General features: G+C 36.6%; 1 protein-coding gene across 1 annotated transcript in view; it reads left to right on the top strand.

The window, feature by feature from the left end:
- LOC125269237 (adhesion G-protein coupled receptor G1-like) overlaps positions 1-12,084 on the top strand; it is a 68,044-nt gene that overhangs the window by 25,260 nt on the left and 30,700 nt on the right. Inside the window, exon 15 of the mRNA XM_048192113.1 lies at positions 5,315-5,405. Within this exon, the coding sequence (XP_048048070.1) occupies positions 5,315-5,405 (91 nt within the window). The remainder of the gene's footprint in view (positions 1-5,314; positions 5,406-12,084) is intronic.

The raw sequence follows: 12,084 nt of genomic DNA on the forward strand, positions 1-12,084 counted from the left end.
TTATGTTTATGAACAACTGAAAAAAGCACAAATGTCAGGGCATGTCAAAACTTCTCCAGGGCCCCAAAAATCGTCAGACCCCTGAGGGTTAATGTATTAATCATAGCCTACTTGGCCAACTAATAATTATAAAATAATGATGATTCATGCAGCGGTGAGCATTTCTGTGTCTGCACCTGTTGTTGCGGGCCACGCAGCAAAGAAGAGAGCACTGGCCAAGTTTGAGGAAGAGTGGGAAAACATTGTGGTGCAGGACAAGGATGACGACGATGAAGTACAGCAATACATGCGCCTCAATCACAACATGGAAGGTGATGGACGAGATGTGCTGCTCTGGTGGAAACAGCACGAGACCCTGCTACCGCAACTGTCAAGACTGAACGTGTCTTCAGAGCAGCGGGAAGAGTGATAGAAGAGAGGAGGACTGGTTTAAAACCTTCCACTGTGGATGCTATTCTTTTTCTCCACGATGCTCTGTAAGAGACTGTTCTAACTTTTCATTTGATTGGACTTTATTTTCGTTTAACTGTTGGAAACTAATGGAAAAAAGAATGGCCATGTTCTGTGGTGCATTTTTGAGGTAAGATAACCTGCAAGTTTGTTTTTAATTTATTTAATTTAATTTGTTTAGATTGTAGGCTATTGCTCATTTCATTTGCGAGCGCTGTTGCGAGCAGCCTGAGCCTGCCTCAGTATTTCAAAAAATGTTGTTTTACTCACTGTGGTTTAATAAATAAACATTTATTAAACTAACTGTCTGTGTGATATGCTTGAAGTGTTTTATATCTATGGATTTTATTGTAGCCAAGTAAAGTATTAGCGTTGATTTGAGAGGCTAAATTGATCAAACATGTTTTAATCGCTTTCAGTTCAGCTGCTTAATCGTCATTTAAAAGAAAATGCTCCAAACATTTGTCTAAATTAACTTAAAGAAATGAAAAGAAACATAACTAACAAAACTGACCTATTTTAATGGCTGCAAAAAGGGCAGGCAGCCGCTGTGTAATGAAGGAAAAAAAAAAACGGGCTCGTGTCGGACTCGGGCTGATAATTCTGATGAGCTGTCGGACACGGGTCGGGCTAGGGCCTGATGAGCGTCTCGGGCCAGGGCCGGGCTCGGGCCTAGATTTGAGGCCTGTGCAGGGCTCTATGAAGGAGGGAACAGAGACGTACGTCCTGTCGCCACAGTTTCTGTACCCTCGCTGTAGTGCAGACACCAGTTGTCTCCTCAGCGAAAAACAGAGTGCGATTGCATCTGCTTCCTATTTATATACACCTGACAGAGGCGGTGCGCAATATGCAAATATCACACGCCAATTCCATTGGCTTGTTTTAGTTCACTCGAAGCTGATAGGGCTCTGTGGCGATATCCCAATTCGTTGGTGACTACTGACGTACATCTCTGTTCCCACCTTCAGGGAACGAGGGTTACATACGTAACCGAGACGTTTTTGCTTGAATCATTAATTATTAACTTAGGGGCCACTTAAATTACACCTTTTTAACTGAAAACAGAAGACTTTTAATGCATTTTTGCTGTTTATTTATGTGTTTGGTCTATAGATATGCATGCTTGAATGTGTATGTGTGCAGACACTTAATCTTTTTTTACAAAGTGACATCGCCAAATTACTTGTCTAGCCTGCATAATACAGAATTATTAGTTGTTTCCGTGGATCCATGCAAAATGGAATCATATTGATAATGTTTTATCTATACATAGAGAAAGGCCTTTGCAGTGGATAGTTTAGTTGACACTTCAGGGCTGTGTTGTCGTCGAGTCTCATCTGGATACGGCCTGGATCTGGCAGACTATGGAAACCTCGGGATAAACAGAGAGAGACTAATATTAGCACAGACCCCATTATTCTTATGATGTAGCGAGTACATCAGGTGGTATGGGAAGTGTTCCCGGTTCTGGCTGACCTAATTTATGCAGCCTAACAATTTACATGTAGATAATGTGTTATGTGTATGCCAGGTTAAAGAGATGTTTTTTTAGTTTAGATTTAAACTGACATAGTGTGTCTGCTTCCTGAACAGTGCTAGGAAGACTGTTCCAAAGTTTAGGTGCTAAAGAGGAAAAGGACCAACCGCCTGTGGTTGATTTTGATATTCTTGGTATTATCAACTGGCCAGAATTTTGAGATCGCAATAGACATGAAGGACTATAATATGTTAGGAGCTCACTGAAGTACTGGGGAGTTAAACCATTTAGTGCTTTGTAAGTAATTAGCAAGATTTTAAAATATATATGTTTAATATGAAGCCAATGCAGTGTTGAGAGAACCGGGCTAATATGGTCATACTTCCTGGTTCTAGTAAGAACTCTAGCTGCTGTGTTTTGGACCAGCTGCTGTGGGTGTTTGTTCATTAGGCATGCAGGGCAAACACCAAGTAGAGCAATACAATAATCTAGCCTTGGGGTCATGAACACATGAACTAATTTTTTGCATTTGTCATTGTGAGCATACGTCATAATTTAGATATATTTTTAAGATGGAAGAACGCGGCTTTACAGATGCTAGAAATGAGGCTTTCAAATGAAACATTGGTATCAAAGAGCACACCCAGGTTCCTAACTGACGACAAAGACTTGACAGAACATCCATCAAGTGTTAGACAGTATTCTAGGTTATTTTACGTGCGAAGGCTTTTGGTACTGTTGTTTTTTTTTTTTTTTTAAGAATTAAGCAAATTAATTCCTAATTAGTAGGAAATTGCTAGTTACATGATTTTTTTATATCAACTATGCATGTTAATTTTCTTAATTGGTAAGATTCATTGGGGCACAAAGAAATATAGAGCATCATTATGAGTATCATCAGCATAACAGTGAAAACTAATGCCATGCTTTTGATGATAAGAGTAAATCATTTGTAACTTGAGTTTTTCCTCAGGGACACTACAATGCACTGTCTGATGTGATACTATATTAGACGGTTGTATAGTTATAATTTTGCGCCTGATGCCCCCATGGTACGGCAGCAAAGTTCTTTGATTATTACGCCGGAATGAGAGTATAGTTCTTAGCCATATCGGCCTAGAAAATCGCAACTTTTCATTTACCGTCTGTCTTAGTACATGATGTAACTACAGAAGAGTTTTTAATAGGTTTTAATAGGTTTAAGTTTTAAATAGGAAAAATATTGAAGCTCTTTGGTCATTTTTGAGCGAAAATTTAACGGTCTAATCAGATTCAATGAACTATGTTAAGCTATGCTAAAAGTGGTTCCACCAGACTCCAAAAAAAGTGGAGTGTTCCTTTAATGATATTTTATTATTAAGTGATTCTGGTCATTCTGTGGTTCTTATACTTTTAGATCTTACTGCAGTTTTCGATGCGATTGATCATGGGTTCCCTGTTTCATGCCTTGAGGAAGTGTCGGGTATTCAGGGTACTGCTCTTAGGTGGTTTAGATCATTCTTACCAAATAGAAGTTTCTCTGTCAATTTAGGTCAGGCAATCTTCTGCCCCATTGATTTGCTGTGTCCTTCAAGGATCCATTCTTGCCCCCATTTTATTTTCCTTATATATTTTACCTTTTGGGAAAATTTTTCCCAAGTATGGAATTTCCTTTCATTTTTATGCAGATGACACACAAATTGATCTGCCCTTGAGGAAAAATAATCAAAATGCTCTGGATTCTCTTGTGTATTGTTTAAAGGAGGTTAAAGCCTGGATGTTGGTGATTTTTTTTTTAAAGTTTAACGGGAGTAAAACGGAGCTTGTTTGGTTAAAAAAATAAAAATAAATAAATAAATAAATTAAGTGTTTTTTTTTTTTTTTTAAACCTCTTTCTTTTAATGATTGGAGAAGGTGATCCACACTTTTGTGTTTGTGAGGCTCAATCTTTTGTATTTAGGTGTCTGCCAAACTGCATTAAACTGATTGCAATTAGTCCAGAATGCTGCTGCTAGGCTTTTGATGGGGACTCACAAGTGGGATCATATTCTCTCTTATTCTGTCTTCTCTGGGCTGGTTCCCATTCCAGTATAAATTGATCTTAAGCTCCTGGTGTTTTTATACAAATCCTTGAATGAGTTAGCTTCCTTCTACCTTTTCAGATTCAGATCCTGCAGTGCAGCAAGCCTCTTAGGACTTTAAGGTCTTCTGACCAGTCTGTTTTAATTGTTCAGAGGATGAGGTACAAGCGAAGGGGTGAAACTGAAGAGAGACTGCAGTTCTTGTTTTAGAAATATTAGTTGATCATGGCTCACCACTGTTTCTAATACCCCATTGAAACGAGGTAGTATTCACAGTATTCAGGACCCACAAAGAGACATTACGCAGAAGTTTTCATGCAGGGCTGGAGAGGGGGGCTTTTTAAAAAAAAAAAAAAAAAAAAAAAGACCCAAATCTTTGTTTCCTTAATTGTCAAAATATATACATTTTTTTCAATACATATCTATACTGAAACATTTAAAACGGTTCAATGAAATATTGGTACACAAACTGTGTATACAAGCTTCTAATTTTTAACTCTCAAAGTGCACCAGATTTATGAATTTAACTTTAAAATGTACAAAATTTCTTCCAGGGGAGCATTCTCCTAGACCCCCCAAGACAGACCCTACAGACCATTAACTTTATTCTAGCATAGTATAAAAAATGGTTTTAAGTTAGTAAAGCTGTTTATGCATAGTTCTTAACCTACCTATGTTATGAAACTTTCAAATAGTTACATCAGAGGCATACAACAGAGGCATAATTTTTCTGATGGAATCGACCTGTGTGGGTCACTGAATCAGAGGATTAGAAGAGAACAACAAAACAAGCCCTTAAGAGAGCTCAACAACCCCTAAAAAGAGATCGATCTCTTAGTTGACAGAAAGAGCAAGACATAGGGCTTCATCACCCATTGCAAGGTCTGCTTCCAACAAAACAGCCTGCAATCCTCATGACCACAGACGCGGAATCCGAACCACCGGGTGCAGCAGCTGGACTCTCATCCCTTGAGCAAGAGAGTCAAGCGGGATCAGAGCTAGCGCATGCTGAATTTCTCACAATGGGTGTTCCTCACCTATGCACACATGTATCATTTGAGTCATCCCCCATTATGAAGTGGAGGCACGCCATCAGACATCTCTTAAATTTAGTTCCTGACATTTTATAGACTAAATGCTATTCTTATTTCAAACTCAGTGCATTTCAGGCATCTATTTAGGGCCAGTCAATTGAATTGGCATGTACACACATGCTTCAGACACCGGTTCACTCAGAAGCATTTCTATATTGTCAACGCCATGATGCAGCATCAAAGATCCTATTTGACAGGGAACTACAATAACCCTGGTCTCCATGTGTTTTCAGCGATTCCGGCTCTGATAGTCATAGCTGTTGATTCTGTCGGAGGATATAAAGCAGTGATTATAAACACAACGCCTGGAAAAACCACACAAATGTAAGTTGCTCTGATGTCGCAAATGCATGAATTAATGAACCTTTTAACATGTCAACATTGTCTTTTCTCTTCTAATTATAGGTGCTGGATTACAGATCATTTAATTTACTACATAGTGATCATTGGCTACTATGCTTTAGTCTTCAGCTTCATGACAGGAATCTTCATTATGATCATCACTAGGATTGTCCAAGATCTACGCTTAAGAGCGCCTGACGGCAAGATGAAGATGTTCATAAAGCAGATCATGATGGTGTTGAGTTTGTTCCTGCTCTTCGGCCTGACGTGGGCTGTGGCATTCTTCAGTTATGGAGCGATGCTCATTCCCTCATATTACATCTTCACCGCGTTGAACTCATTTCAGGGTGAGAAACAATTAGGGACGCACTGACAGACAGGACCGATCTAAACGCGATACTGTGCATACTCACGGTTGTTACTGCTAAGCTCCACAAAAGACAAAAACTCATTATAAAGTACCATCAAAGTTTTCATGTACTATATACCAAGTCTTCAGAAGCCATTTTATAGCTTAATGTAAGGGACAGATGAATATTTACATCGTTACATTAAATAAAGTTCACAAAAACTCTTCCTCTGCTGCAGCTGTGAGTCATTCTCCATTCAGCATTCAAACAGCGCGTCGCATTTGGTTATGGTAGTTAGCACGGTAAAACTCTCTCAAAGATGATTCAATGTTCCCAATGTTATACTTGATCTGTACACAAAGGCCTGTGGATTTTCATTAAAAAAAAAAGAGTTTATTGATGTTTTTAAATGATGTGATATTCCCTACCCAGCATGTCTGTTAGATCACAAATAGTTTTATTAGAGTACACATATCACAATACATATTGCAATGGCTTGTGATAACTGCATGAATTTAATACTCCAAAAAGACTGCAACCCAGCTAACAATTTTTGGTTCCCAGAATGTTAGTTTTTGGTTCCCATTACATTCTTTTTTTAAGGCTTGTTTTTGGTTAGCCAGTAAATTTTTCTTAACGGAAATAGAACGTCAAGTTTTGGTTTGTAGAACATTATTCTAAATGTTCCCAGAACGTTCTCCTAACCTCTTTACTCCAATATCATTACCCTGCTCAGGCCGCTGTACACCAGTAATCATCCAGCACACCCACAACCCATATGCTGTATGGTAAAGGATGGATGCCTATTAAGTATTATATGGAGCCCCTAAAGGGACATGGTGGTGGGGGAAAAAAATGAGACGGGAGGAAAAATAAGAAGTCAATGCTTTTGCGTTCACTTGCAAAACATTTTGAGCTCTTTGTATAGCGAACGTAAAGTTTCTCAGGGGAATGCAAAAATATAATTTAACTTAATATTTTTCCTCCCATCTCATTTTTTTTCCACCATCATGTCCATTTAGGAGCTCCGTAGTATTATACAAACCATATCTTGTATTACTTTAATAAAAATAATTCAAGAACATTAACCATCAAAGAGAGATTAAATTTGTCCATTAATATGTAAGATTTACAAGATTTCTCTGGGGTAACCAGATTTTACATTTTTTCAGCACCAAATAACAATGACTTCAATATTTTTTAAAAACTGAAATTTATGTACAGACATTAAAAAATGAATAAACAATTATTTGACTTAAAGTAGGGTATCAGAACATTTTCTTACCACTTTAGCGGGACAAGCTTCTCTTGGTCCGTAAATAAAAACTCTTGATTAACATCATGTTCTCTTCAATTAGACGTGTCAAATCTCTCCGAAATCAATAAAGAGATCGATAAAACCAATGTTAGTCAGTCAGCAAATATAACGAAATGCCCGTTAATTTTTTTATTACGTGGGTACATGGGTTTCTGTGGAAGACAAGAGAAAGAGGTGCACAGTAAACAAAGAAACAAACAAACCCACAAATTTATGATTTCTGTACTTTTCACACTATGCTTAACCCTGGCTTAATATTTTAGCTCTAAAATTGGATTTAGCCTATCTGATCATTATTACACATTTTGATTGATCTAATTTCTACATTAAATTAATTTCAGAGCTCTGTATAGGACATTACACAAAAACATCTGCAACGTTTTAATTGGAAGGTTAGTTGACATGGTTATAAAAATAAAAATCTAAAACTAACCGAACAGAAACCAAACACTAACATTAGGGCAAAAGGTTCAAGATTTAGGTGGAACGCAGACAACAGAGAGTAGACTGAACACATAACTATTACATACATGTGACATGCTTAATGTTATTAAATGCAAAGCAAAGTATTCACATGCACAAAGCCGACTCTTGGACAGAACTTTATAAGTAGTTCTTTCTTAAGTGGAGTAAACAGTTGAAAAATAAAGCACGTGTGTCACTATATATTGGATCCATGCAGCTCTTAAAGTGACAGCAGCCTAATAACCCTGCTTCCATCCGTGTACTTAAAGGCCCACTGAAGTGCCTTGAAACGCACAGCATTATTCAATGTGTTGACATAATTTACACTGAAACAGGAAGACAGGATGGGACATATCAAACAGCTCCTCCCATTTTTAAATGACAACAGTGTTTAGTTTATCACAGCTGAGCTCAGTGAAACCACCGTTTCCTTCAAATCTCTAACCATTTTTCCTCCTAATCTTCTCCGTATCGCTTTAAAATATAGCATTCTGTGCATAATTCAAGTGTGTCTGATGTGTTGTCTGGTCTGGTCACACATATATGATCCACTTCGTGTTATCATGCCTCTGGGCCGGAGCAGACTGTGCACCCTGCGGCATTTCACGGGACACTAATGTTAAACTTCATTCACCTCAGTGGAAAGCATCAAATCGGATCGGTTTTGAAAAAATGATATTGGTTCATCTCTAGAAACAAATCACACGGGTCCTACATGGATGACTGTGTGTGATACAAATATTTGGTTTTGTTTTTCCTACAGATTTTAGCAAATTGTTTGAATTCATGAGTGATTTGTAATTCAAAATTGTTCATTATATTTTTTAAATAAAATATATATTTTTAATAATTATTTTTAAATTTTATTTTTGTTTTACTTTTTTTATAGATTAGGGGTTATAATGGTAGTTATTACATTTCATTTGACCAAAAGCTTTTGGCCCAAAGTTTAAAAAATTATGCAAACAAGTTTAATGATATCTGAAATGTATTTGAATAAGATGAAATAAGTTTCTCTTTATTTCACCAGGGTTTTTCCTCTTCCTGTATTTCTACTACAAAAGTCGTTGAAGGTCGTTTCTCTGATGATCCAGAAAGCTCCGGCTCCACCACAACCATCATTCAATTCAGAATTAATCCTGTGGAAAATTTTTCTAATTAGCATAATTAAGACAGAATGACTTTTGACTTTTTCTTCTTTGACTGATTTCTTAAACTGATTTGTACAGTTGCTGTTTAAGGGGAAATCGGATTAACACAAAGACAAATGTCACTACTGAATGAGTGAGAACTGTTTAAAATGATGTATGTACATGAAATTATGACCGTAAAAAGGGCCAACATTACTGAAATCACTCAAAACAAATGTCAAATATCTGTGATGATCATTACTGAAACCGTCTGTTATTGTGAGAGGATTGATTTGTCCTGAATATTACTGATGTTAGAATTATTGAGCGTCATAATCCATGTTTGAGCATATGCGTATCAGTGACAAAAACTATACTGAACCTCATTTAGAAAACAAATTTGCATCTTCAGGATGAAATGAATGTCCACACACCTGTGGATTCAGATATTTGCATGATCATTCAATATAACAGTTTAGCAACATTCACACACACGAATGTGGAACATATTTGGTTACTGGAAATGTAAGACACGAAAACACAGTATCAAAATCAGCTTTTGCAGTATTTAATGTGGCATTAATGTGTTATATCTCTGAGAGCCTCTCATGTGATTGTAATGACGCTGATAAAAATCACTTAATTATGATGGACTTTCAGTGGCTCAAACATTTATTCAAATAAGTCAAACATGTAAATATGTGAATATTATTCATTAAGTGATAAAATATCACAGCAAGTACCATTTACTGAAAGGAAAGAAAGACTTTATAAACAACATATCACATTTTGTTTTTATTTTCTATGAATAATGTTAAAACTTGACGTTTTCTGTATGAGAATCTAATTGCAAAATAATCTAAATATTGTCTAATAACCACTTATAAAGGTTATGCTTTCATTGGAATCATGCTGCATATTTTTTAAATCAATAATTGTAATTTCTGTTGTTTTTTTTTCCAGCTATAAATCTGACGTCAATCAGATGATGATAACTTTGATCATTTTCATGTATTGAATGTTAAAATAAACATCTCTTCTTGGGTAAAACCTGTATATTTTATTCATTAACTGTTCTTGAGTTCAGCACTTCTTTAAAAGTAACCCCCACTACTACAGTACAACAGGCCACTATAGGAATGAGCCTGTGCTGTCTTTTTAACCTTTTTTTTACGTGATTATTTAGTTTATATTTGGCCAATTCCAACGTTATGGACGTGACATTTGAAGTCAAAACTTGAAATATAAATGCTCAAAGAATGCAACATATTGAACCGTCTATTTATATATTCATAATCCCTTACTAAAGGAGTCCAGACATTAGAAAAATGTCAGTCTATACAATCGTTTTATATTTTAGATGAGGGAAATATACATGCGCTACGGACGTGACAAAAAAAGTCACTAAGTTTTGGGTGACAGCATATTTTTTAAGAATTCTGTGAATTACACTGCGCAAACCAAAAGTAATACTGCCCACCGAATGAAGAAGGGTTGGCTCTCCACAGAGCATAAAATAATAATTTTATTTCATTTTTCTTGTTTGCATAAATAAGGAAAGTGGCACAGAAGACTGCTTTAAAACTTTCACAGAGACCTCAAGCAGGCATTTAAACCACCAAATATTGAAATCTTGTATAATATTGATACCAGTATGGTAAGACTGCACAATTTATCAACATTTTACTAAACTTTATACAACTTTATACTCTGTTTTGCAAAAGGTTATGGATTAGACCTATTTCCTATGTTGACAAAGCGTGTTCAAGAATCAATTTGGAGACCATGATTTTCCTTCTTACAGAACTGCTTGCTAAAATACATTGACAAATATTAATGTTTATCATAAAGCAGTTTAAAATTGCATGTTTTCCCCAGTCAGGTGAACCGACTGACGTAAATCAGTGAATCTAAACAATGCCACACAACATGTTTTTGGAAACCTTGTGATTGACTATTTTATGATCTTGTCAATGACAGCAGCCCAAATTCCAGGGAATTTCAGTCTTTTTTTGTGTTTTGTTGTAGCTATTGCTGAGGAGTTATTTTCATAGTGAGACACCATGCTAGCCAGCAGTGCTATTAAGAGGATAGGTTCGGGTTTTGTAGTATTTGCTTTATTCAAGTCATGTCATTGTCATACTGTCAGGGTTAGTTGCAATCAAGGTGAGGATGCAGGAACAAGTTAAGCAGCAAAGGTTTATTTAACGATACTTTAAACACTGGAACAGGAGCAGAACAACTAAATATACAAACACGAGAACAGACAAGGAAGTGCAGGAGGAGAGAGTCTTTAAATGAAGTGCTGATGAGGAAGTGCAGGTGTGGGGAATCCATGATGATGAGCTGACTGGGTGCAGGTGTGGGTCAGAGGGGATTATGGGAAATGGAGTCCAGGGGCGGTGAGACAGACTGTGACTGTGACACATACGTAGGTGGTTATGTTTTAACCTTGATCCATCCTGTGTACTTGTCTCTAGCTGTATAGCTGTAAAGCTCTACACTATGGCATACTGGATTAAAGTGTATAATATGAAATTAAATGAGATGAAATGTTACATTTTACATTGTTGGAACTCTTCTGGAACTCTTCTGCAAAGATGAGATGATTTTTCTCCACAACATTCACAATGACTAATAAACTTCCTCTATCCAGTTGCATAGGTTGTGCATTGCACCTGTTGATTTCAGATTTATTATCTTTAAAGTTGTGGATGGCTTTTATGTTCACTGAAGAATGCAAATAACTCCCTAACCCTTTCTATTCACCAAGAAATTCTGATTGCCACAAAAATTTGAAGCAGCACAACTTTCAATATTGATAATAATCAGAAATATTTGTTTATCAGCAAATCATCATATTAGAATGATTTCTGAAGGATCATGTGACACTGAGGACTGGAGTAATGATGCTGAAAATTCAGCTTTGATCACAGCAATAAACATTTACATTTTACAAAATATTGTAACCCAGGACACTAATATCTATAGGTAGTATTATTTTATTCATATAGCTGTAAAACTAATAGACTGAAAGGAACAAAGCAAAATTTATTTATATTATTATAAATAATTAAAGGTGGGGTATCTCTTTTTTCAACAATGCTGTTAGACACTGTTGATATTTGAACCTCTCTTCATTGCTCCGCCTCCAAAACTCATTCTCCAATCCTAACCACCCTGCTCTGAGTCGGTCTCAAACCCCAGCCGAATCGCTGCTGGCAGGCAAGGCGAGTGCACTACCAATGACACTAAACACCTCATTCTCTGGTGGTCGACAGTGTGCAGTCGTTTAATCTGGCCACTGTTACACATGCAATATGAGAGTGGGTGTCTGTGTATCACAACTGACATGCAACAAAATGCTTCACGAAAAATAAAGTGCAGTTGATGAACGA

Source organism: Megalobrama amblycephala, linkage group LG5 (assembly GCF_018812025.1).
Source record: "Megalobrama amblycephala isolate DHTTF-2021 linkage group LG5, ASM1881202v1, whole genome shotgun sequence".
NCBI lineage: Eukaryota > Metazoa > Chordata > Actinopteri > Cypriniformes > Xenocyprididae > Megalobrama > Megalobrama amblycephala.